We start from the raw sequence: 27,616 nt of genomic DNA on the forward strand, positions 1-27,616 counted from the left end.
CCCACGCTGTCCTCAGTGTGGTGGCTTTTCTTCTCAGCCACTGTCTGTAGGATGCCTGTCAATACCCCAAGTGCCCTATCCTCAGAAGCCCATCTGTGGGAACGAAGGATATGTCTTATCAGGAAACATAATCCATCTAGAACTTACCTTTTGCAAATCCCAAAGACGAGGAAGATAGGTCATGAGGCCATCTTGTCAATGCCCCAGCCTCCACACAGGACAGGAAGGATAGTAAATATCAAGAGAAGGGATTCAACTTGTCATAAACTAGAGTCACCTGGGAGGAGAGAACCTCAATTGAGGAATTGTCTCCATCAGACCGGAGGATGTATGCCTGTGGGGTGTTTCCTTGACTGTTAACTGATGGGGGAGGGTTTAGTCCACTGTGGGCAGTGCCACCCTGGGCAGGTGGGCCTGGGTTATAAACAGAGGCTTGCTGCACAGACACAGGGAAAAAGCCATTAAGCATCATCCCCCGGGTCTCTGTTTCAGTTCCTGCCTCCAGGTTCCTACCTGAGCTCTTGCCCTGGCTTCCCTCACTGTCACTCAAACCCTCTTCTATTTGATCTGTAGCTTCATGTGCCTCTGAATGCTACCTCAGAATTGGGGGAGGCACTGCAACAGGGCTCCTGTGTCAGTGGCGAGTGGGGGCCACCCTCCTCTTTCATTAGTTCTCATCCCTTCCCTGCTCAGCTGTTCTGCAGTACCTCCTCTGGGATGGAAGGCCTTTCTTACCTCTCCCTGGGACAGAAGAGAGCAGCAGCCTCAGGAGTCGGGGTTTCAAATCCCAGCTCTCCGATGCTTTCACATGGTCATTTCACATCCATTCGGCAGGTCAAGAGCACCCTAAGGAAGATGGTATGTTGGCTCATGGTATGAGGGGATACAGTCCCTGATGGCAGGGAGGTCGCGTGCAGTGCAGCAGGAGACAAAGCTGGTGTCCCAGTCAGGAGGCAGAGAGATGAACACTGGTGCTCAATACGCTTTCTCCTTTTTACTCAGCCTGAGACCCCAGCCCAAGGGATGGAGACATCCACATTCAGGGTAGACTCCCCACCTTAGTTAAGCCTTTCTGGAAATGACCTCACAGGCATACCCAATAGCATGTCTTCTAGGTAATTCCAAATACACCATTGCCGTGAAGAATAACCATTACATTTGCTCCCCACTCACCCTGTGCACGTCTAAGATACTGAGGGTGGGGGTGAGGCTAGGACCATCCCAGGAGCAATCATAGTGGAGATAAATAAGGATGGTCACAGATGAAAAAAACAGGTTGGGGAGCCAGAGTCAGGGCTTTGTGGCCAGGTAGGGTACTCCCAAGACCTTCCCTAGGCACTAATGCAAGATATGGGTAGGCTCTTCCCCATTCCTGATAAGCAGTGTGTTTCATGGTCACCTAATTCAGAGGCCCAGATACCTCAAGATCAAGTCAGACTTTCCAGTCCCCTTCCTCAGTAAAAGCAGCCTGAACAGTGTCTGGGGAAAGAGAGGAGGGGGTAAGGTAGGGCTTGGGGTCTCAGAGTGGACTTCTTCACAGGCACTCAGGTACAGCTCCTAGAAAAAGGACGGGGCTATTTCTGAAGCCCTCTCTTGCATTAGCAACTGAGGGCCACAGACTCCATTAGTGAATGTAGACCAAGAGGTCCCCCCCCACCAAGCTCAACGTCCTCTGTGCCAAGTGACAGAGAACGGGCAGCTCTTGAAAAGACTAATATTTACTCTTCAAACGGGAGCTGGCATGAGCTGTTTCCTGTGGCTGGCGTCTGGTTCACCCGAGGATGGACACAACAGGCAGCATTCTGGGAAACAAACAGACGTCCCCTTAGATACCACAACAAGACAATGCCTGTGAGATGGGGACAGCGTGTTCTGAGGTCTGCGTGCACCCAGCCCCTCGGCTTGCACACCTCCAGGACAGTGAGCTCCCGGCCTTTGTGAGGCCTGCTGGACGGTCCCGTGAGAAAGTTCACTCTGACTGGCCCCACGTTCCTTGCCTCTGGCCCTCGTGCTGATCCCTGGGGCCTTGGAAATGCGCCTGGAACAAGCCCCCAGGGCCATGGTGGTCCTCATCTGCTTCACCAAACCCCCACCACCCTGGCTCCACTTCCCCAGGCGCGCACTCTGGGCTCAGGCTATTTCTGGGGTGGGAGGGAAGGCTGGCTTTGGGGCACCTCCATCCCCCTGCAGCTGTTCCTTGTCCTCATGAGAGCTTTTCAGCAGAGTGCCTCCTGTGGGAAAGCCTCAGCCAGGAAACTATCTCAGGCAGCCTGGATCTGGGGAGGACAGTATCTGGGGGGTCAGACTGGTGCCCACTGCTTCTCCCTTTGATTCTGCTCCCACTTTCCCATCCCTCGTGGCCCCCAGAAACATATCCTTACCACTCCAGCCCTAGCCTCCGCTTTGACTCCTCCCTGGGCCCAGAAGCAGCCATGGACACTCTTTTCATTGTTTTGCATCTCATGTAGCTGGCCTTGAACCCCATGTATACCAAGGGATTACCTTGAACTTCTGATCCTCCTGCTTCCCATTCCTGAGTGCTGGGACCACAGTCTTGAGCCATCATACCTGGCTTATGTGGTGTTGGGGATTGAACCTGGGGCCTCATAAGTACTACTCATTCTCCCTACCAACTCAGCCACACCCCAGCTCTACCCATAAGGTGGTGTCTCCCTGTTATTTTAATGTGTGCCCAGGGCTCTAACGGTCATCTCTTCTGTTGCTTACTCACGAGTCTTCCAGACCTTGTCTTCGGTTTTTTGTTCGTTGTTTTTTTAAATCAGGATTGCCATTTCTTGCCGATCCACACAATTGCTCCTATGCCAATCCTTACCGCTTCCAGCTCTATGACCAAGCCCTCCCATTCTTTTCACTTTTTCCAGGATCTCTTGTCATCAAACTCTTTTTTAAAATGTGTACTTATTTTCATATGTGTGGGGATTTTCTATGCATGTATGTTTGTGCACCGCATGCGTGCCTGGTGCCTGCAGAGGCCATCCGGCCCTCCGTCTGAGACCTGGTTCACAGCTCTGCCAGGCCCTTCTTAGCCTTTCCTCCTCTGGTGCTGGGCAAGTATGGTTGGCAGCAGTAATCAGGACCCCTGCAAGGGTAGGACTCAAGGAAAAGGCAGAGACTCATCAGCCCAACCTCTCCCCCAGTCCTCCTGGCACACAAGAAGTATCTTCGTGGTCCAAGGCTGCTATTATTTTTGAGTACTACCAGACAGGGACAGCCCTCTCTTTCCAGGCCAGGGGACAGATCTTTAGGATGTTCTCTGACTGGCTCTTTAGGCCAGGCCTCAGCTTCCACACCTGAGCAACAGGACTTGTCTACCTTCAAATCCCAAAATCCAGCAACTCAAATGCATATTTTGGAAAGTGGCTTTGGCTTCCAATGGTGGGGGCTCAGGACAGACAAAGGAGGGATGCTGGGAACACACACTCCTAATGGTTCGGGAGGCTGGTCCAAAGAGGCTGCATCAAACCCCTTCCTGGGAATTTTGTTCCAAAGCAGCAGCTGACAAAGGATAGTGTCCCCAAGTTGGGACAAGGTGATGTGGCTGGCTGCTGCGCCTCCTGGTGGCCACTCACAGAAGCCCAGAACTCTGAGGAGCCTGTCAAACACACAGTGGGGTTAAGCTCCAGAGCCTGCAGGCTGCCCAGCCCACAGAGCAGTCCCACCCCTGCTTCTTTGGTTAGGGACCTGTACTGAAGTCCTCAGACCTGTTCAGACCAGATGTTGATTCTCTCACCTGTGAGGCAGCTCACAGATCACCTCAGACCAATAATATAGACCCCGATTCAGAACTGCTCTCTCGCTCTCTCTCCCTCTGCCCCCCCCCCCACCCCTCTCTCTCTCTCTCTCTCTCTCTCTCACACACACACACACACACACACACACACACACACACACACACATACACGTGCATTGGTAAACACTTTAGATCACTTTAGATTTATTCTCCACACAATTCTGAAGCCGCCTCATGTCATTTTAATATACACAGTATATAAACAGCTGTACAACATCAGTACATTGTCACAAGTTTCAGTTTACCAGTATGTGAAAGTTAAAATGTGCCCATCATGTACTCAAAATAGATCTTTGTTATCAATTGAAAAGTAGCTTATAATATGGGCACCAAAGCCTGGGGATGAGCATGTGGAATAAATGGTTTTGCCTAAATTAGCCTCCATTTTTTTATGTTCTTAGAAAAACCCACTAAGCCAAATCAAACCTAGGTGCCGAGTCATACAAAGTATCCATTAGATAACGTTTCAGAAGCAGTTAAGGATCATATCAATGTTGAGGATTAAAGGTCACACACAGTGCAGCAGACATGGTCAAGGAAAGGAAGAACGGGTTGAACTTAAGGCAATTGTGGGCCACAGCCCTGCCCACCACTTCCCATGGGCAGGCATTCCTGGGGCCCACTATTACCAGATGTGAAGAGTAAGCCTCTTCCACAGCTGTCCCCTGCGACACAAGGATGACAGTGCTGCTTCTGGGTGGGTGGGTGAGTGGGCGGAAAGGGGCTCTCCTGGTTGAGACTGGAGACAGACACTGAAGCCTGATCCAGTCCAGACTAGATTCCTGGATCCTAAAGCGGGTCTAGTGATGATGATGATCCATGCACAAAAACCCAGAGGCAGGTCCAGGAAGATCGGAGCCACTTCCTTTCTGGAATGAAGGCCTGGAGCCTTAATCTGCAGTAGTAGAAAGTGCCACCTTGTGAATGCTTGAACACAGGTGAGGTCTGCTGTCTGCTGCACACACCCAGTGATCTCACAACCCTTCTCTATGACAATCCACCCTGTGGCCACTTGCAATTCTCACAGGAGCATATAGGGATTGCAAACTGGTGTTCCTGTCCTCTTGCAGGTGAAGACGCTGAGGACGGCAGGCAGGGGCTTCCAATGTGACCAGGACTGAGTGGAAGTCTCCAGGCCACTGGGTCAGCTGACCTGTGAGACCCTTCCCTTACTCCGTCTCTCCAGGGCACACCTGGTTTCTCTTCCTTCTTCCACCATTCTTGGCTCTCACAGCACACAGGCAGAATGGCCCCAGACCTGAGCATCCTGGACATGCCCAGCCTCTCTCATGTGTGCGTTCCTGACCATGCCCCAGCCTCCCCTCTTGTGTATCATTCATTGTCAAACATGTAGAAGGGATAGAAGGGGCTGTGTTGGTATTACAGTGAGCAGGCAGCTCCTTCAAGGATCAGCACAGTATAGATGTGAACCGAAGTTTGGCCCTCGTACCCTGTTTCCTATGATCCAAACAGCCACATTCATGGGTCTGCTGGCTATTGCCCTAGCCCCCATCAGGGATGGCAGCCAAAGAGCTGTTTCTCCTGAGTGCTGAGCTTCAGTGGGGCAGAGGTTGAGACTGCAAAGCCGGCTCCTTTCCCTCATGATTCCTGTCTCTCCACAGACTCCAGCCTGTACCTCTATCTGGAGACAGGAATGTAGGAGGCAGAGTGGAAGCAGACAAGAGAGAGGGAATTCATGGTGGCTAGGAAAGAAACGGGGGTCAAGGAAAAGGCCCACAATGCATGTCAACAGAGTTCATGGACAGCAAGAACCACAGCCATGAGTCAGTGAGGCATCTGGGACTGAGAAGAAACTCAACCCTAGATGGTCCAGCTGTCTCCACCTAGAAAAAGGAAAGTCAGGTACAGTCCCCGTCAAGATAAGGATCACTGAGGGAAAAGTAACCCAAATCATAAGCTTGCTGCCGGGCCACTCCCATCCAGACACCAGCAGATGATACAGCACCAAAGTCTATGAGCATCTGGACAGGGAAGCTCCTGGGGCTGTCTCAACACCGTTGCATGTGAGCCAGCTGGGCACTACCACCTAACCCCTCATCTAAAGATGCCAGAGTAGCAGCCAGTGCACGGTGGACAGAGGAGCACTCCTGCTGTGGAACCAGTTTCCTGGCATCAAAAATGCCATGGGGGTTACCACCACTTAGGTCTGAACAAGTTAGCCCAAAGCCTGGGGTTTCCCTGGAACTCCTTTCCTGTCACCAGTCCCTCCCTCCTGGGAAGTGAGGCTTCTTGGCTAGATTCCTGTTTAAGGTTCTCTGTTTTCTCTTTCCCTCGAGGACACCTTTTCCTTCCATTTATGACAGTATGGAACCCTGTCTAGATGATAACTCACAAGCTGTGCCAACCAAGTGTGGATAACCCCTCATTAGCATTTACAAAGTGTCTCTAGCAAGGGCTTACCCTCGGGGACTGCTTTGTTACCACTTGTGAGCTGACAACCACAGGCTCAGACCCTCGAGTGTGTGTGGTCTCCAGACACAGGCAACATGATACCACACAGGCTTACGAGGAAAACAATACATTTTTAGGCTGATCTTTTTTAACTTACTTAAAAATTTTTTTGAGTGTGTGCTTTGAATTAAAAGGATTTTCTCCTCCCTCTGGCCACTTCAAAATTCTCTCAGAAGAGTGAGCATTTGCCTGCACAGTATATACAAAATCACATAGGTGTGAAATCAACAAAGACACAAGGTTGAAATTCACGCCCAAGGATGTTCCCAATATGAATTCAAACCCAGACATTATAGATTTGACTAAAAATAGAAGATTCTCTAAGGAAACAAAATCACAATGGCAATACTTTCCCAGCCCAGTTCTGAGTCACAGACGCTCTCTCCTAAAATAACACCTGGTGGCTCACCAACACGCAGTACTGGGGACAGCCAAACAAAAGAGCTCTAACCCTACACTCCTGTTTCCCCACTCCTCAGTAACTTTGGGGAGGGCTTTCTCCTTTAAAAACTATCAATACAGGATTTACCACTAATGGAGCCATATAGGTCATCCCACACAGCTGTGGGTGCACTATTCCAAGAACAAGTCAGAGGGGTGAACCCCAACATGGCTTCTTGAGTGTCACCAGACCCTTAATTGGAGATACAGGGGGCTCTTACTCAGAAGCACACCTTAGCAGCTTTGCAACATGCACGTCAGTCACACAAAGCTTTACTGTGCTAATACCTACTTAATTCCTGCTCATAGAACAGTGAGGCCTTGGTCTAACTGAGATGCTCCAGGGAGGCCTCTCCAGGAGGTTCGCAAGACCACGTCTCCAGCAATGCCACCATGACTGGCACTCAGCTGCCACACAACGCCTGGAGACAGAAGCCTCTCCCTAATCCTGTCAAGGGCCTCTGAGCCCCCGCATCTCCCACTCCTCTCTGCACTATGGAAAGGACCCTGAGGCTCTCACATCTGCTCACGCCCATGTGCTTATGACCCAGTAATATTGGTTATTAATTTAGAGATCCTCAGCTAGACACCGAAAATAGATATAAACCACATCTGTATCCCACCATAACAGTCCCACCACCATAAAAGTTCTCTGTAAATTAAATAAACTTGGATTTCCTTAGCATTTCCTTAGTCTAAGTTTGCCTTTGTTCTAAATGAGCTTCAATTTATATCCAAAATATATTTAAATATTCCAAAAGTATATTGAACCCAAGTTATCAAAAATGTAAACAAAATTTACCTAGCTTATATGTATGAAGCATATTCACCCTGAACTGACACTCTGAGGACAGCCAGAGTCACACCGAAACTGCAAACCAACTTCAGCAGACACCTGCCAATGACTAAAACTACCATTATGGAATCTAGCTGTTTGCAGTATCATTCAATGCGGGAGACCAAAACATTGCCACTCTGACCATCAGAGACGCTCTCTGAGCAAGCTCCAGCTTCGGCTGCCCGTCCTGTGCTCAACTGGCAGTTCTGAACAAATGTTCCATGCAGACCAAGACTGCAACCAGCAGCCCTGGGTCCTCCGCTGCACCTGTCAGAATCTGTGAGCTTCAAGGATGGAGATCTGAGGTGAAGTTGAGAAGCAAGAGTGGAAACAGACTGGCCTTCCAGGGGAGAAAAAAATCAAAGGCATCACTGCATGATACTGTCCTCACACTCCATAGTCAGACTGCCTCTCCTGCAGCTGTCTGGTCAGGATCTGATATGAAGACAGAAAAGCCACTCCAATGTGGAAGAGGATCTGCCAGGTGTTCCTCAGCCCATGCAGGTACACATTGCCCAGGCAGATGAAGGCCAGCATCAGCACCACCTTCAGAGTCCTTGCTGGACTATAGAACAGGTACAGATAACACTGAAATGAGACCACATCACATTCAATCAGAGAGCAGCAGACAGCCTCAAGTCAGATGCAGCCACAAACAGTTACATGCATTTGCCTATTAACTGATACCTGTATGTGTTTACTTATTAACTGAATTCGCTACAGCAAAGCTGGGCCCTGCTGTGGGATGTTCTGTATGTCAAATGTGTTGCTCTGATTGGTTAATAAATAAAACACTGACTGGCCAGTAGCCAGGCAGGAAGTACAAGCAGGACAAGGAGAGAAGAGAATTCTGGGAAGTAGAAGGCTGAGTCAGAGAGACACTGCTAGCTGCCGCCATGACAAGGAAGATGTAAGGTACCGGTAAGCCTCAAGCCATGTGGCAAAGTATAGATTAATAGAAATGGGTTAATTTAAGATACAAGAACAGCTAGCAAGAAGCCTGACCAATAAGGCCAAACAGTTTAAATAATATAAGCATCTGAGTGATTATTTTATAATTGGGCTGTCCGACCGCCGGGCTTGGCGGGACCTGGAGACAAAACTCTAGCTACAGGGCCCGGTGGCTGCTAATCACTGGATGAACAGGAAGAGATTCAAAGAGAACAAAACAGATGTCTCAGGAGGGAGAATGTTGGAGACACAGGCAAATGTCCAGACTGGGGATGCAGAGAAGAGAGAGATGCAGTTTAGGGGCAGAGCAAGCAGGAAGGCCCTCCCAGGACTGAGTGGCCTCCTTGTGAAGTCCTCCTCAGAGACCACGACAGCTGAGCAAGCTATGAGGGAGAGCCATGCATCCCTACTGTGATTTCTCCAGAGTCACGGCCACACTGGTCCCTCAGGCACCTGCTTGCAGTCTCCAAAAGCACCCAGTCAGGGACTGCACCCACCTGGACCATGCAGGCCACAGAAGGAATAAAGAAGGCCAGGATGTTTCCAACTTCTTCCTGGGCAACCTGAAACAGATCCGGGGCACAAAGAAGAAAGGTTTGACTGAAAGGAACCACTGTGGTATGGTTGTTATTCCCATTTCACTGGTGTGACTGATGCCTAGCCAGATCTTAACAGTTAGACAGACTGTGCACACTGCTGTCCCAGGCCTCCGTGCTTCATCCTCCACATGCAGTGAGCTCCCATCCCTTCACTCTTCAGAACCTTTCTCAGCTGTTAATGCTAAGCTTCTAGAACCCGAGCATGGTTGCCTCCTGGTACTGTCCCTGCATGAGGTCATGAGAACCTCAAGGCAGGGTCTATCTTAAACACCTTGCCAGCCAGGCACCAATCCCACTACAGACAGCTGACAGATGCCTGGCCACACCACACAGTGGTCAAGAATGAGATGTGGTAACCGGCCTACGGGGTTTCACAGCTTCTGCTCTAAAAGAGGCCTGATGCCACTCTTCCAGCGGCTTGGTCCACATCAGCCTCCTGGCGCAACACCCAACACCAACCTTACTCTCTAGTCAGCAAGTAACACTGCTGCCTGCGAGCCCTATGGCTTTATCTTTTTCTTTTATTTATTTTTTTCTGAAACAAGGTTTCTCTGTGTTGTTTTGGTTCCTGTCCTGGATCTCACTCTGTAGACCAGGCTGGCCTCGAACTCACAGAGATCTGCCTGGCTCTGCCTCCCTCCCGAGTGCTGGGATCAAAGGTGTGGGCCACCAGTGCCTGGCTATCTTTTCTTTCTTTTTTTTTTTAGAGAGAAACATTGTTTAATGGTAAAGCTCAGCACACTCCAGCACCAGGACTGGCATGGAGTCGAAGCAGCAGGGACGGCTGGGTGACCCCATGGAGCCTCACATGGCAAAGAGGATGAGGAAGGCAACCATCAAACAGAAGAGCCCCATGGCCTCAGACAGGGCAAAACCCAGAATAGCATAGGAGAAGAGCTGTTGCTTGAGAGATGGGTTCCTGGCATAGCCAATAATCAAGCTACCAAACACTGTTCCAATGCCAGCCCCTGATCCAGCCACACCAACTGTGGCAGCCCCAGCACCAATGAACTTGGTGGCTGTGTAATGTCCCAGGAAACAACACTGGTGGAGTTCCCTCTGGCCACCTGGAGAGGGGAGCTGCTGCGGGAGGCTGTTTAGATGGGGCCTCTGGTCTACTCGAGAGGGAGGCAGACACAGGCCTGAGTAGACCCCTGGCACAGGAGCGGATCAGAACTGGAGGAACGAGCAGTGCCTTGGTGGTCTGCACTTTTCAGTCTCCCAGTTTTAGCCCTTGGTCACAGCCCTTTTCTTTTGTAATTGAAAATTCACATGGTATATTCTGGTTACAGTTTCCTCTCCCCTACCCACTCCCAGATCCTCCCCACCTCCCCACCCAACCAACTCCATGCTTTCTTTCTCTCTTAAAAAAAAAAGGCAAAAATAATAATAATAAAAGAAAAAGAAAATAAAGAAAATTAAAAAGCGCAGTAAACACACACACAAACCCCAAAATCCATAAAAACACAAGATCAGAAACCATATTATATAATCAAAAGGCCAGTAAGATTAAAAAATACCCAAAGAAAACATGAGACAAAAAAAAAAAAACAAAAAAAACACTATGGTTCTATCTTTAAAAATAACAACTACCTGCTTACACTAATAATAGTTCTATTCCTTTGTCAAGTGTTTGAAATATATTTCTAAAAATATTTTTTAAGAAATATTTGAAGACGCATCAAAACAGAAAGTTGCTTCCCCACCAGTGGCCAACAAAAGGAATGCTTACTTCATCCCAGGGAACATCTTTACCCAGAGCCTGGCAGTGTGAAAACCCAACCTGCATCCTGTTGATAGGGGATCCTTGGTTCCTAAGGGCTCAGAGGCAGCCCAAAGTCCTTACAGCAAGCTACCTACTTCTTAGCAACATCCCAGAACTACCATGGACAGCCACAAAGGGATCCTTCCAGATTTGTTCAACTTACTACAAAGAGCAATTTTTTGTTTCAGATTCTTTTATTTTATACTCTACGCTAAGCTGGCCCAGAATTCTTATGTAGCTGAAGATGGGATGTGAATTTCTGATCTTCCTGCCTCTACCTCTCCAGTGGTGGGATTATGGGGGTGCATCACCATATCCAGTTTATGAATTAAAATTCTAAAACGTTTTATTTGAATTTTAACATTCATAAAAATCTAACTGTGCTGGGCAGTGGTGGTGGCGCACACCTTTAATCCCAGCACTTGAGAGGCAGAGGCAAGGGGATCTCTGTGAGTTTGAGGCCAGCCTGGTCTACAGAGCGAGTTCCAGGACAGACTCCAAAGCTACACAGAGAAACCCTGTCTCGAAAAAAATCAAAAACAAACAAACAAACAAAAACAACAAACAAACAAAAATCCTAACCCCATAACAATCTGTAAATGAACCGTCTCCCATAGCAGCTTCTGTGCCCGTCTTTCCCTCTGGACTGTAAAGAAGGGTCAGGGATACAGCTCCAGGGTAAAAGGTGTATGCTGAAGCAATCATAAGGTCCTGGATCCAATCTCCAAGACCACCAAAAAAAAGAAAAAAGAACCTGTAGGGTCACCTGTAGAGAGTGTTCTGCGAGGTGAACTCCACGGATGAGGTTCAGGGCAGCACACATGATGTTGAGGACGAGAGAGAGGACACCCAGCGCTGTCACCGGCTCCATCCGGAGATTCGGAGCTTCACAATGAGAAGAATGTCTTGTGAGAATTGTCTCTGTGACAGAAGGGAACAGGACACCAACTAGCCCTCTGCTAACAGACTCACGATGCTACACGCAGAACCACAAACACACAGCTAAAAAGCAATGGAAGTCAGCGGGGCAAGCCAGGAATAAATGCCAGAATGGATCTCGGAAACGGAGGTGAACCTCTTCCAGGAAAAAAGCCCTTTTCCTGTCAAACACAAATTTGTAAGCACTTAGTTGCTTTCTTTATTTTAACCAGGGGTGACATGCTCCCAGAGGGAGGTGTCCAGAGACACCTGTAACTGTCACCAGGACAGGCAAGTGCCAGTGACACTGCTAATCATCCTGTGGGACATGGGTGTCCCACACAGAGTCACCGATACTGCATGCAACGGGTCAGGCTGAGATGCTGGGGGCAGGGACTGTCAAGACTCTATCTAGAGCACCCCGCCACCCGCCTCAGTCTTCAGTTTGTAAACTGCTCCACTCTTTTCCCAACAAGGACAATGTTCAGTGTCACGTGGGCACCCAGAGAAATTCACAGAAGAGAAGTCCTTAGATTCTAAAATGCAGAGGAAGAGGAGGTAGTCAATTTGAACAATTTGACTGTCTAACACAGACTTGCTCTCTCCTGAAGGTCACACATTAAAAACGAAGTCTGGTTCACAGACGTTGCCCAGCCTGTTCTCCTGCTGTGCTCCTTCCTCAGTATCCCTTCTGGTCCTGACATTTCCCTGCACACAACACACACACACACACACACACACACACACACACACACGCACACGCACACGCACACGCACACGCACACGCACACGCACACGCACACGTCCTCTGTAAGCCACAGCCCAGCCAATGCTAATGTTAGTGTGTTAGTTCCCATGGAGCAATTCCAGTTCCTGTTAGAACAGAACATGCTACCTGTGAGGACTCTAGCCTTGGGACAATTAGGTGAGGCAGTAAAATGTCCTAGACAGATGGTTAACTTGGCGCTTTTGGGATCTGCTCCTCTTCTCTAAGTGTTTAAAAAAACAAAACATACATTACAAAGGGGTCCCTGTGCTCATGCATGGCAAGGGAGAAGCTTGGGCTCAGTTACCCAGCCTTCTTCAAATCCTCCCAACATAAACAAGAGCAGCTTGCTGACTGGCAGGTAAGCCAACCTGGGAACTTACTGGTTTAAACACATTAAGCCAAAACCAAACATAATTAATATGCTACTTAAACTTCAAGCCTCGAGTTTAGTACAGAAGTCTTTTTTTTTTTTTTTTAAGATTTATTTATTACGTATACAGCATGTATGACTGCAGGCCAGAAGAGGGCACCAGATCTCATTACAGATGGTTGTGAGCCACCATGTGGTTGCTGGGAATTGAACTCAGGACCTCTGGAAGAGCAGTCAATGCTCTTAACCACTGAGCCATCTCTCCAGCCCCTAGTACAGAAGTCTTTAAAATTAGATTGTTACAATGTAGACAGATCTTCCAGGGGATCCCATGAGTGCAGAGGTCAGAGGACAACTGTAGGGACTGTCCTTCTACCATGTGGTCCCCAGGGAGCAAACCCAGGTGCTTAGGCTTAGAGGTAAGTCTTTCCACACAGCACCATCCCACTGGCCCCCAGGGCAGAATTACTTTCCCTATTTCCCTTCTCCAACAAGAGGTCTGAGGCTTCCCAGTGCAGGCTTCCAGTGTCTCGGTAATGTGGTAAGCCAAGGAGAATCCACACAGTCCAACAAGGGCTTCCAACACACTAAGTCTCATAACGTGTAAACTTGTGAACGTCACCTTGATGAACAATCTGCCAAGTCAGTCTGGAAACTCCAGAATGTCATCAGACTGCTTCCTTGAAGCAAGCCACTATCACAACAGTAAGGTTTTTGTTTTGTATTTGTAACAACCATGCAGAAATGGAGTCCATCTATATTCTCCCCAACATATCTGATATGCCACAACCAAACCAGCCCATTTTTCCAGTGGGGACAAAAAGTTCTATTTGACATGTATCCTTTTACCTTCACTTACCAGGCTCAGAGTACACCGGGGTGTGGCCGTTCAGCATGCCATTTGTCACGTCTGTGCCCTCCAAGGACAGAACTGCTGGAGGCTGGAACTCAAGCTCCTCCTGAATCTCTTCTAAGCCACTCTTCATCTGGGAGGGACTCATGTGGTTAAAATGCCACTTGGTTTTCTGAATGACACTGTCTGCAGAAAGAAACCCAGGCTGAGCACCGTCAGAACGGGCGCTCCAGGACAGCATGAGTGAGGCGAAGCGCCTGTTGCTAAGGAACTAGTAAGTCAGCCCGATTCCAGACTGAGTCAGTTACCGAAGGTCAGGTGACTGATCCACTTTTTCAAATAATTAAGTGTGGCTGCAGGAAGACGACCTCAGGGACCCCAGACCTGGCAGGAGGCACTGGGCCTGGAAGGGGAAGGACTATCCCTAACAGTCTCATGTCCAAAGCTTTTTGAAAAAAAAAATCACAAATAAATGTGACCCCGATCTGATGTACAAGCTGGGATGCCATGTTTGGAGGTGTGCAGGTGGTGTTGGCCAGCTTGCCATAAGCTAGAGTCATCTGGGAAGAGGAGCCTTTCCAGATGGGAAGTCACCTCCATGGGGTGACCTATGATGTGAGAGGGCAGAACCACCCCTGGGGAGACAGGCCTGAGAGGTACGAGAAAGCAGACTGTACAAGCCATGAGGGGCAAGCCTGTGAGCAGGGCTCCTCTGTGGCCTCTGCTTCAGCTCCCACTCCAGGTTCCCTCCTTGACTTCCCTTAGTGAAAGATACACACACACACACACACACACACACACATCCTGTAAGCCAAATAACCCTTTTCTTCTCAAGGTACTTTTGGTCACAGTGTTCATCACAGCAGCAGACAGCAAACTGGGAGAGGATGTTGGCTTTGATTATTTTACTTGTGTTACTATTAACACATTTCAACAAAGTATGACATGGTTTTATTTGTTTCTTTAAGCCAAGGGCTCATATAGTCCAGGCTGACCTCAAACTTGCTGTACAGCCAAGGACGGCCTTGAACGCCTAATGGGCCCAACTGCCAGGATTCCAGGTATGTATCACCATGCCTGGCCTAACAAGTTTTTGAAGTAGAACCATGCATGCATTTGGAGGCCCAATCACACACAATTCTAATACCACTGTTCTGACTTCTACTCCCGAACACTAAGGAGTCACAGTGGTGCTAGGGAAGGTCTTCTGGCAGATCCAGCTCACTGCTATGCAAGGAAGGCAGATACAGAGATTCGGGGCAAAGAATGCAACCCCACTCCTCTCCAATTAACTGATGCCAAGGGAGCCACAGATGTGGTCTGCTTAGAGACAGCCGCCACACTCCTGACAGCAAGCAGAGGGTCCACAGGCAGCAACTTCACACAACCTCCCAGAACACCTCAGTCTGCCACAGTAAGGTCTGCACACCAGGGTATCCCTACCCCAGAGTGACACCCAGGGGGTGCTGCTCCCATCCATTCCCAAATGTTGTGGGATATTTGTACACTGTGTGAAGATATTGCTGTGACTGGTGTCATAAAGAGCTGAGTGTCCAACAGCTCAGCAGAAGAGGATAGGTAGGATTTCTGGCAGAGAGAGAAGTCAGAGGGATAAATCTAGGCAAGCAGGAGAATCGAATGGGTTTCAGAACAAGTCAGACATACAGGATGGAGAAAGGTAACCAAGCTACGTGACAGAACGTAGATTAATAGAAACAGGCTAATTAAGTTATAAGAGCTAATTAGAAAAAAAGCCTAAGCTAAGGCTAAGTTTTCATAATTAATAATAAGTCTCTGTGTTGTTATTTGTGAGCTGGTGGTCACAAAAGAAAAATCTGACCATACCTAATGGCCAGGCAGAAGGTCACCCAGGGAAGGTGAGGATTCTGACATTCATAGCCAGATGGCCTAAGTGCTGGCCTCACTCCTGACTGCCTGTACCAAACACTTTCAGAACCCTGCTCAAGTCTATCCCAGAGACTGAATATCCAACACCCATCTCTCTGACTCCCTAGACCAGTGATTCTCAACCTTCCTAATGCTACACAACTTTAATTCAGTTCCTCATGTTGTGGTGACCCCCAGTCACAAAATTATTTTGCTACTACTTCATAACTGTAATTTTGCTACTGTTATGGAATGTAATGTAAATACCTGTGTTTTCTTTTTGTTTGTTTGTTTGTTTGTTTTGTTTTTTCGAGACAGGGTTTCTCTGTGTAATTTTGGTGCCTGTCCTAGATCTCGCTCTGCAGACCACACTAGCCTCAAACTCACAGAGATCTGCCTGGCTCTGCCTGCCGAGTGCTGGGATTAAAGGCACGCACTACCACGCCCGGCTAATATCTGTGTTTCCTGATGGTCTTAAGTGACCTCTGTGGAAAGGCTCTTAGAAGTCCCCAAAAGAGTCTCAACACACACGTTGAGAACAGCTGCCCTAGAGCTCCAGATGAATCATGTTTGGCAAAAACTAAAGGTGCACCGTGACCACCAGGCTGTGTTCTGTAGACTTGGGAACTACACAGGCCCTTCTGGCTGAGCCTGGAACAAAAATGTCTTCTGCCAGAGCAAGCCTTTTCAACCTGCTGAAGGAAGGACCAAAATTTCTCATTTCCAAACCGCCACAGCAGGATGTTTTTTAAAAAATGCAGAAAAAAATATTATAGGAATGTGAAATCACCACAGAAGTTGGAAATACTTCCCCACCTTCTAGACTTACTCACCATGGAGGAACTTGCTGAGCGGCTCTGCCCCAGGACTGGTGTCAGCAGAGCTTTCTCCAAGGTAAGTCAGTAACACTTCAGGCTGCTGGACACATCCTGTCTTGGGCATGGCATCCAGACAGATATCTATGGGTATCTATTACCCATAGATAACAGCCCTGATTTCTGTAACATAGCTCTGAACTACACAGGCTATGGTTTGCTGACTCCAGCTCCCTTCCTTCACCTCCCTACTTACTCTGAAGACACAGAAAGCACCCGGAAGCTTCACCTTAACTGCTATGAAATCAAGGGCATGTGGCTGAACCTCCCTCGGTTTTCCTTTAGGTTAAAGACAAACCTAAACTTTGTTTCCACACATGTAACATCATATGAGAAAAGAAAAGCAAGAAGACAGCCACAAACCAAACTCGAGAAAAGCGTAGGGCCGGGAGGCCAGGCCAATGCACGTGGTACCATAGGAAGCCGTGAAGTCCCACCACAGAGTCTCCAGGAAGCAGAAGGCCATGGCTGCTGGGCACTGGTGTGAGCAGATAGCCATGCAGGCCACGTCCCCCGATGACGAAAAACTGAAAGAGAAGGTGATGTCTGAGCTGCCAGGAAACAGAATAAATCCCCACCTCATCTGTGCTGTTGTCTCTGCTCTGCTTTAAAGACAGATCTCTCTATGTAGCTCAGGCCGGCTTCAAATTATGTAGCCCAGGCTGGCCTTTAACTGATGAGCCTACTGACTCAGCCTCCTGAGTGCTAGGATTATAGGCAGAAATATACATGCAGGCAAAGCACTCAGATACATAAATGTAAATAAATAAATCTAAAATTAAAAAAGACTAAGGCTGACAAGATGGCTCAGCAAATAATGGTGCTTGCTGCCGAGACTCACGACCAAGTTAAAGCCCCAGAATTTAAAAGCTGGATGTGGAGGTGTGTGTCTGTAATCCAGGCACTCCCAGGGCAAAATGGGAGCTGGAGACAGCACTGCTTAGCAGCTTGCAAGCCAGCTAGCCTAGAACAACAAGGGAGGCTTGACTTAACATGCTATGGTATCTGAATAACCACATTTATGTGTACACGTGTGTGCACACCTACATACACACCACATGATAAGTCAATCTTAAAAAAGAAATGATGCTGGGTAGTGGTGGTGGTGGTGGTGGCAGCGGCAGCGGCGCACGCCTTTAATCCCAGCACTTGGGAGGCAGAGGCAAGTAGATCTCTGTGAGTTCGAGGCCAGCCTGGTCTACAGAGCTAGTCCAAGACAAGCTCCAAAGCTACAGAGAAACCCTGTCTTGAAAAAGCAAAAAAAAAAAAAAGAAAGAAATGACTGCCGGGTGGTGATGGTAGCGGCGGCGGCGGCGGCGGCGGCGGCGGCGCAGCGGCACACGTATTTAATCCCAGCATTCAGAAGGCAGAGGCAGGTGGATCTCTGAGTTCGAGGCCAGCCTGGTCTACAGAGTGAGTTCTAGGACAGCCAGGTCTACACAGAAAAACCCTGTTCTGAAAAACTTAAAAAAAAAAAGTGACTAGGCTTCCTCTGTGACAAAAGATAAAGAATAAAGAATGTGAGTTGGAGGTGACTCACAGGGAGAGCCTTGACCTTATGTGCACAGGTGTTGGGATCTTACACCATAAAGACAAGCAAAATGAGAAAAAGCAAAAGTGGAACATTTATAATCCTCTTTTTTAAAAGTTACCAAGCTAGCCCAGATTTGATTATGATGTTGTAGACTTTGTTTTTAGAAGAGGGAGTCCTGTTTAACGCACAAATAGCTTCTCAGGCTGAGTAGACGGTGGTGTGAGGATGATGATGAGGAGGAGGAAGAGGAGGAGGAGGAGGACCAGGAGGAGGAGGAGCAAGAGGAGCAGCAGCAGCAGCAGCAGCAGCAGCAGCAGCCAGGGCAAACCGAGGGAGTCCGCTCCACGAGGTGGCATCCAGGTCTCCATCCACCGCCCTTCCTGCCTGGTACTTCTGCCTTCCCTCAGGCCAGGCTGGCACTTGCTTTCTGCTTTTAGGATTCTGAGACCAACCGGCCCTAAAGTGACACCAATTTCTCTGGCCGGTCGTATGTATAATGAAAGGGGAAGAGCAGGGACTTGGTAAGCAAAGACCTAACTAGTGAAATCGCAGGTGTAAAGTCTGTAACAAACCACTTTGCTATTTAAAAGCCTGCCTTGCCCCTCAACACAAGAAGGGCGGAGCACATGAGTGGCGGGCCTGGGGCCCACCGGGCTGCCTTTGGATCGTGGCTCCACCATTACCAGCTGAAGCTTCCTTAAGTCCCTTGACCTCAATCCTCCTCAGTAAAGCACATGACCTGGCCTCACCTGCCTGATCCTGCCGTGCCTCATAAGCCACTGGAAGCACAAGAAAGCCAAAGTATTCACAGCCTCTAGCAGCAGCAGCATTGGTACCCACCACCCTCCTTCTGGTGTATCCAAGTAAAAAGTGACTAAAGGGGTGCCCACTGCAGGGGAACCAGGTCTCCCCACATTCGAGGGCTGCATGGGGGCCCTGAGGATGGACACCCACTCCTTCCCTGATTCTGTTTTAAGCATATACCACTTGACTACCGAGACCATACCTTTAACCCATGCTGCCTTCAGCAGTGTTACCCTAGCATGTGGTAAAATCACCCCTACTTGGCTGGTGTCTGGAAAAGTGAGTGTGTTACTTACTAGATATGGAAGTCACGGCTTTCTGCAGAACCTCGGCCTGGATACTGAGCCAGCCTCGGGGCTAAGGCCTTGAGCTGCCTCCTGCATTCCAGAAACTCCTGGGCGTGGTAAAAGTCAGTGGAGGCCGAGAGGGGCAGTCCATCCCTCACCCGTACTACGCTGGCAAAACAGATCATGGGCATGGTCCACAGGAGGAGTCATGAGGAACCTGGGGAAAGCAAGGTCGCCCTGTCAGGGAGGCTGGGTGATGACGCCAGAGACCCCACTGCTAGGACCACGAGCCATTTCCCTGTCGCTGCCATTCTCTCCGCCTTGCTTTCCTCCCTCCTCCTCCTCTCTGTCGAAGCACAAAGGGGTGGAGGAGGTGGGGCCAACAGGACTCAGGAGCAACAGCAGCAACAGCAGGTTGCAGAGTTCAAGGCCCTAAAGGGACAGGAAGTGCCTGACACAAGTGGGAGGGTGTGTGTGTGTGTGTGTGTGTGTGTGTGTGTGTGTTGCACACCACCCAGGAAGGAAGTACTAAGTAGTCCAATTGCCACACAAGAAAACGGAGGGGAGGGGAGGGGGGTCTGGGCACTGCAGTGGAGAGGGGGGTCTGGGCACTGCAGTGGTGGAGGGGAGAGGGGGGTCTGGGCACTGCAGTGGTGGAGGGGAGAAGGGGGTCTGGGCACTGCAGTGGTGGAGGGGAGCAGGGGTCTGGGCACTGCAGTGGTGGGGACAGGGAGAAGCAGAGGCAGCTGGGAGCTGAGAGAGCACAGCCTCGAATTTCTGCTGTATGATACCGAGCTGGTCTTCAAACAGATGAGTCCCTACAGATGGCTGAAAGGAACCAGGCAGTGAATTGCATCATGGCAAGATGTTAGATATTTGGTCACACTATGAGAACACATTAAGAAACAAAAGGAAACAGATCTGGGCCTTGTGGTGTCTTTGGCAAATGAGGAAAAGGAACATCTCAGGATGGACAGAAACCTGTACTAGCACAGTCACCCAGGCCAGCAGGGGGTGGTCTACTTGTGGACTGTCCTGGACATCTGTACAGGACACAGCCTGCACGTCTGCATGATTCATCCCTGCATCCAGGATTGGCCAAGTGGCCAAACAGCTTCAGCTGGTCTTTCTATGCACGTCCCTCTTTGCACCCTGTCTGTGGGCATTAGTGGGTACACCAGTGGTACTTCCCCAGGGAGCTCCAACACCACTCCTGGCTTCTATTCACCTGTGCCCTTCTCAGGGGCAGGGTCTCTCTCTCTCTCTCTCTCTCTCTCTCTCTCTCTCTCTCTCTCTCTCTCTCTCTCTCTCTCTCTCTCTCTCTCTCTCTCTCACACACACACACACACACACACACACACACACACACACACACACACGAAGGGAGATCTCAACCCCATTATATCCCCAAACCTTCCAGGCTGGACTGACTTCCGCCCTCTGTTAAACATACTCACTTTTCTCCTCTCCCTGGTTTTGCACTTCCCCTATAGTTGTTAAGAACAAAAGCCATGCCTCAAATATCCTGCAGCACCTGCAGAGCCCGGCCAACCACCAGAGGGCACTGTAGGCTTTATATTTGCATGGCTAATGCTGAGACTAACCAGGGTGAGGAAGGGCACCGAGCATGGAGGTCAAACAGTACTACTTCCTGCTACACTTTTGTGTTTGCAATACTGATTTTTAAAAACATTTTTACAGTGTCCTAACTGATACAGAGGAAGAACACAGGATCAGTTTGAGAACAGAACAGGCCTGGGGTTCAAAACACTAATTCCAAACAAGGGCCTCATATGGTCAGTATGGCCTTACCTAGCATGAAGAAAAAAATAAAATAAAATGAAAAAGCAAATAAAAACTATGCCAGAAGAGTTAAGACAAGCCCTAGGCACCCCAGTGTAAAACATCTACCAGCCAGACAGTGGTGACACACACCCTTAATCCGAGCACTCAGGAGGCAGAAGCAGGCGCATCTCTGTGAGTTTGAGGTCACATTGGTCTACAGAGCGAGTTCCAGGGCAGCCACACCATGGCTACACAGGGAAACCCTGTCTTGAAAAATGAGAAAAATACAAAAAAACAAAAAGCAAAAACTACCATATGTTAGTTCCCTGCTAAGGCTGCAGGGAGGAAATAGGTGCCATTTCCACCAGACAATAATCCTGAGAACCAGTGTGGCCACTCTCAGAAGGACCCAAAAGACCTCAAATTCACCCATAAGACTTTACTGACCAAACCTGCTTTTCCTCTATAAGGTAAACAAAAGTTCTGACTTCAGCTCTGTCCAGGTATGTGAGAGCTGCCAAAAACGGAAACCTTAGAATCCTTCAAAATATCTTGAATAAAGGTGGCATTGTGAATATCTCATCTTTGTCTGCGTGACTGAGATAGCAGCTGCCTGAGGAGCTGAGGGACTTAACACCCAGCTGAGGAAGAATTTAACAAATGTGCTTTTAACACTACTTTCCTTTAATAAGGAAGGTGGGAAGATGTAGCTCAGTGGTAGCACATTCATCTCATAGGCACAAGGTCCCTGGGGTTAACCTCCAGCATGGCAAACGAAGAACTACATGCTTCAAAAGATGGAAAAAGAGTCTGTAATAAAGGGAGGGCTGACCTTTGTGGGGATTTATGTTTGTGAACTTGGGACCATGAGCTATCATAAGGCAATCTATACTGAATAAGAGGGTATGCCTGGAGGCCTGTTGTCCCTGCTCTCTAGTGGCTGAAGGAGGAGGATCCTGAGTTCAAAGCCAGCTTGAGATACAAAGTGAGACCCTGCCTCCAAAACTCAGAAGAGAAAAATGGGAGATCAAGAGGAGATGCAGCTGCTCTGTTCCTGCAAGTGCAGAGTAGGGCTTTCCCAGGTCCTATTATGTGCAAATAAAACCCTGGACCTCAGCTATAGAACAATCATAAAGAAGTTCTAAAAGGAGGCAAGAGAGCAAATGGGAGGGTCATAGGACCTTTCTGTGTCTCAGATCTCAGACCTAGCTGGAGGAACCAGCAGCCAATGAGGAGTGGGCACAGGTAACACATCCCATCACTACAACAAAACCTGCTTCCTTTACTCAGAATCAGGAGTGGCGCAGCCTTGCTAGGAAAGCCTTGCATCAAAGACTAATCTGGAGGCTGGAGAGATGACTTGTGTTTAGAGCACTGGCTGCTCTTACAGAGGATCCATGTTCAATTCCCAGCAACGACATGGTGGCTTACAACCATCTATAGCTATAGTTCCAGATGATATAAGCCCTCTTCTGGTTTCTTCAGGTAGTCCTCATGTGCACATACCTACACACACACACACACACACACACACACACACACACACACACTAAACTAAATCTAAAATGAAACGAATGAAGGGAAAAATCAGAGCATGCTTAAAGGAATTCCTAAAGAATGTGCCACTATCATAAACTGCTAAAGAAAGTTCACTTAGCAAGATGGAAACTGTAAAAGCAGGAACTTTGGAGCAGAAAGAAATAAAAGAATAAAACTATGGGAAACATAAAAGACCACTCTCCCACTGAGCTTTGTAAAGCCGGCCTGATGGCTTTGTCTGGTGTGGTTCTCCTGAACGCAAAGGAAACATACAAGACAATCATAACTGGGGCTGGAGAGATGCTCAGTGGTTAAGAGCACTGGCTGCTCTTCCAGAGGACCCAGGTTCAATTCCCAGCAACCACATGGCAACTCTTAACTGTTTATAACTCCAGTCTCAGGGGACCTGACACCCTCACACAGACATACATGCAGGCAAACACCAATGCTAATAAAAAAATTTTTCTTTAAAAGAGACACCCATAAATGTGGGAGGGTGAAGAGCCACAGGAAAGTTTCTACATTTAACTTGAAATAATAAAATTCTTTTATCAGGAGACTGACAATTTCTCTCTCTCTAAACACACAGACACACAGACACAGACACACACACAACTCATGGGTAAAAGCCTGCTCATAGCTCAACTAATGGGAAAAAAGCTATATAAAGATAAACACAGAAATATTATAAACTAAAAAACATGGTGGGCATGGTGGCTCACACCTTTAATCTCATCACTGGGGGCAAGGGTATCTCCACAAGTTCAAGGCCATCCTGGTCCACATAGCAAGTTTCAAGATAGCCACTGGTATATAGTGAGACACTTCCTCAAAAAATAAAATAAAATAATAAAAACAAAAATATATTTTAAAAAGTCCAGGCAGAGGGTAGGGCACAATAGAGTAGAAACCAATGTAACTAAATTAGAAAAAGAAAAGACAAATTACCCACATTCAGAATAAAATATGGGCACAACAATGCCACTCCTGGAACTCATCCCAGAACAGGCTAAGGATGACCACACAGAACTGCTGCTCCTTACATCTTTGTTTTCACTAACCAAAAACTAGAACTGAACATGGCCCACAGCTCAACACACCACAGGAGCAATAAGCCAGGGTGGTGGGGCACACCTGTAATCCCAGCACTAAGGAGGTAGAGGCAGGTGAATCTCTGAGTTCGAGGCCAGCCTAGCCTACAAAGTGAATTCCAGGACAGCCAGAGCTACACAGAGCAACCCTATTTCAAAAAACCAATGAATCAAGCAACATAAATATTTTTTTAAAAACTGCAGAGAAGATGGACGAGAAACTGAGTTATCTATTTCTGTTCACAGAAACAAGAAATGTGGGTCTGCAGTGCGTCTGCCATACTTCAGAACCATATTTTGAGCATTCTTACACAATTATTCTCTTGGAGAGAGAACAAGGAAGGTTTCTACAGATGGCATTCTGTGTGAGCAGAAGCATGGGTGATAATCAAAAGGTCCCTGCTCACGTTTTATATAACACATTTTTTCCCCCTCTCAAGACAGGGTTTCTCTGTGTAGCCCTGGCTGTCCTGGAAGACCAGTGTGGCCTCTGCCTCCTAAGTGCTGGGATTAAAGATCTGAGCCACAACCACAGGTTTATATGGCATATCTTAATCCACTTCCCTCACTCTCTAAATTCCCTTTACCGTGTTGGCAACTGTCAAACATCAGATTATCCCTGCTCTATCCATAGACTTTGTGCCTATACCAGAAGGCACTCTGATTATCATTTTACGATATAGCTTCCCTCAAATCCCCCTACATGCAGGCATGGGGGAGGGGCAAAAATACAAATGTCAACTAGCAAAATGAGCCAAATTTAGCACCCAAACACTTAGTCAAGTATAAGCACCCAGCACAGGCAGAGTACTCCTGAGGAAAGCATGCTAAGGGAGCAGGGAACCCATGATGGATTCACTCTCAGCCACATGATCTGAGATGTGATTACCTAACTCGAGATCCTCTAGGCTCCAAGTTGCTCAGGGATGGCGTAGAGAGGGACACAGAGATCAACTACGCCATCTTTAAGGGAACTGAAAACTGAAGGAAGCTGAACTGGATAGGACATGGGTAATATCACAACTGTCCTTCTACACTTGATCTCAGCCCAAAGGCGGAGAAGCAATCCAACCCACCCTCTGTATTCGTGGGTAGTGCACCCGAAGACTCATCCCACCTCAGATGGAAAATATTAAAGAAAAAGAAAGAAAGAAAGAAAGAAAGAAAGAAAATAACTGCATCTGTACTGAGCATGTATAGGTTTATCATGTCCTAAACAGTGCCATGTAGCAACCACATATACAGCACAAGACGTTATAATTAATGAATAGATTATCTGAAGCATACAAGAGAATATGCACATACTATTCACAAACAGTAAGCTACTGCATACAACGGACTGAGCCCAACCTCCAGAGGATGCAGAGGGCCTGGGACCTTCATATGGATAATGCTAGCAAGTGCTCAGAGCTTCCTCTGGTCCACTACACAGGAGAAGAAACTGCTTCTCCTGTGGACTGGGAGGTAGGACTGGGCTTCTATCCCAGACTCCTGTATTCTTTCCATGGCATGCAGACCTCCAAACCAAACCTTTGGGATTGCAGCTACTGTTTCTCTAAAGACTTCCTTCTCCAGAGCAGTACTGCAAACAGCTAACCAGAAGCCAGGTGTGGGGCTCAAACCTGAAATTCCAAGGCAGCTGAGGATATAGTGAGACTCTGCTTGAAAGAAAAAAAAAAAAAAATTCAGAGACTTGTTGGTAGTGAAGGAGGCCCCAGGTGACACCTGTTACATCTGCCCCTTAAGAAGCTGGGTATGATGGTTTATGATCACACCAGTACTTGGGGAGCTTGGGCAGGAAGGTCAGGAGTTCAAAGTCATCCCCAGCTAAGTGGCATGTTCAAGGCCAGTTTAGGCTACATGACACTTTGTCTAAAAAAGAACAAAGTAGGTGGGTGAGCTGCAGGAGATATAGCTCAGTAGCTCGGCAGCGCACACCTTTAATCCCAGCACCTGAGAGGAAGAGGCAAGCAGATCTCAAGACTAGCCAGGACTACATAGTGAGACCCTGACTCTAAAACAAAACAAAACTACCTGTCCTTACTGCATTATGCTCTAAAGTCAGCTGTCTTGCCCGGCCACGCACATTTTGGGCATGGTTGATCTGGAATCCTTTCTATTGTTGTTTTGCTTTGTGTTTTTTTGTTTCGGCTTTTAGAGACAGGGTTTCACTGTGTAGTCCTGACTGTCCTGCAACTCGCTCTGTAGACCAGGCTAGCCTCAAACACACAGAGATCGCCTCTCTCTGCCTCCCACGTGCTGGAATTAAAGGTGTATGCCACCCTTGGCTTGATCTGAAATTCTTTATGGGACCTCAAGATGTCCTTTCTATTGTCTGTAAAACATTAAGTAGTGTCTACATTAAGCAGTACAACCGTCTTCCTGAGGAAGCTACTGTGCAACTGAATCCTGCTTATCAGTGTCAAACCGCTAAAACTGTCCCCGCTTTCATTTCCCTAAAGTGCTCTTCACCTGGAGAAGCTTTCTGTAGACTTTTGCAGACATTTGCCCTACCCATTGGTGCTGTTCTGTGTGTTGCTTTTGTTTTTCCGACCTTATCACCAATCACCCAACTAAGTTGGGCATGGAAGTCACACACCTGTGATCCCAGAGCTTGGGAGCTGGAGGCAGGAGGATCCCAAGCTCAAGGCCAAACGCGGGTTACCTGGGACCCTGTCTCACAAAACCACAAACTGCAGCAACTCCTTTCAGTGGCAGCTCCCTTCCTTCTGTGGCTTTTACTCTGTGCAAACTAGACGCCCGCCCTGCTCTGTAGGTCCTTTGTCCTGGGATATCCAAGTCCAGGGAAGTCGGTGTAGGGGTGACCAGGCCTTGAAGAAACCAAGTCCTGCAAGATCAGCAGGGTAAGGAAAGTTTGCTATCAAAAGAAGCAAGAGCCAGGACTAGAGCTCAGCTAACGAAAAGGGAATCGCCCCCTCGCCCCTCCCGAGACACGCCCCGGCCCCGCCCCGGGCCGCAGGTTCAGCGGGCTGCGCATCCCAGCAGGTAGGCGCGGTGCAGGGGGCCCGGCCTCGGGGAGTCCCAGGTGGCCTGAACCCCGACCCCGCCTCTCCACTCACTCTTGGCCCGCCAGCCTCACCTCGCCCCGCGGCCGACCTCCGCCTCGGCCACCGCAGCCCACCCGGCAGCCGGGTGCAGGTCACCGGCGGCCGGGTTGCAGGAGGTAGTATGCAGTGCGCTTGCGCACACCTTGAATTCTCATTCGCTGCTGCTAAGCGACGCTCACACCCAAACAGACCAATCGTGGGGCGTCTCCGCCGTCCTGTTGTTCAGACTTCGGAATTGCTTGAATCTTAAAGGGCTGGCACCCGTTTGCTCCCCCCTACAGCCGCCCACGCGGGACTCTCACCTCGAGCGGTGTGAAGAGGGTCCGATGTCCGGTCGATGGCTGGCCTGGAGCGGACAGGACTGTTCTCCAGAGACGTCCAGGCCCTGCGTAACTAGAGTGACACTCCCTGGGCGTGGGTTCTTGCAGGCTACCCAGCTGGGCTAGAGGCCCGAGATAGAGGATCCGAAGAGCACGTCCCTCCTGCCAGCCTGGAGGAGGTGCCAAAGTCCAATCCCCAAGCGCCACACCCTCGCGGTGATGCTGGAGGGTGGGGGGGATAGGGTAGCAAAGTTAGGCCCCTGCTGTTTTGACACATGCTGAGCACCGCAGTGTGTGCCAGTGGGTGTGAACACATCAAGGATCTCCTTACTCCAGAGACCATGTCTAGAGTAGAGGGTAGGGTCGAGCACCAGGCAGGAAAGCAGGGTCTAAACAAGAGTTATGCTTCAAAGAAGTATGGGTTCTAAAGAGAATTTACAGGAGCATTTGGCTTGGACTTGGGGCTCAGGGAAAGCTTCCCCATGTAGCAGCAGGTAGGGCAAAGTAGAGCTGGTGTGCTTCAGAGACTTTTGCTTGTGCGCAGTACTGTGTGGCTGAGGATGTAGCTCTGTAGAATGCTTGAACTACAAAACCCCGGATCAGCCCTATCTTCTGTCCTTGGCATCAGAACTCCAAGCT

At 48.7% G+C, this 27,616-nt stretch overlaps 1 protein-coding gene and 1 pseudogene across 5 annotated transcripts; both read right to left on the reverse strand.

Moving 5' to 3' along the window:
- Positions 1 to 3,948: 3,948 nt before the first annotated feature.
- Positions 3,949 to 27,057, reverse strand: Sec22c (SEC22 homolog C, vesicle trafficking protein). Of its 5 annotated transcripts, none has more exons than XM_036192604.1 (8): positions 26,690 to 26,778; positions 26,255 to 26,437; positions 19,184 to 19,391; positions 16,913 to 17,076; positions 13,794 to 13,973; positions 11,644 to 11,762; positions 9,011 to 9,076; positions 3,949 to 4,706 (listed from the first exon to the last, which is right to left on the reverse strand). In XM_036192604.1, exons 3-8 carry the CDS (start codon positions 19,363 to 19,365, stop codon positions 4,437 to 4,439), a joined length of 981 nt encoding a protein of 326 aa, XP_036048497.1. In that variant the 5' UTR covers positions 19,366 to 19,391; positions 26,255 to 26,437; positions 26,690 to 26,778; the 3' UTR covers positions 3,949 to 4,436. The 5 variants fall into 5 exon arrangements, with proteins under 5 accessions (XP_036048497.1, XP_036048495.1, XP_036048498.1 ...); XM_036192602.1 differs by having other exon boundaries at positions 26,189 to 26,437; XM_036192606.1 differs by having other exon boundaries at positions 4,639 to 8,150; positions 26,189 to 26,437.
- On the reverse strand, positions 9,813 to 10,325 carry LOC118586905 (annotated as a pseudogene).
- Positions 27,058 to 27,616: the final 559 nt, after the last annotated feature.

Source organism: Onychomys torridus, chromosome 7, assembly GCF_903995425.1.
Source record: "Onychomys torridus chromosome 7, mOncTor1.1, whole genome shotgun sequence".
NCBI classification, from domain to species: domain Eukaryota; kingdom Metazoa; phylum Chordata; class Mammalia; order Rodentia; family Cricetidae; genus Onychomys; species Onychomys torridus.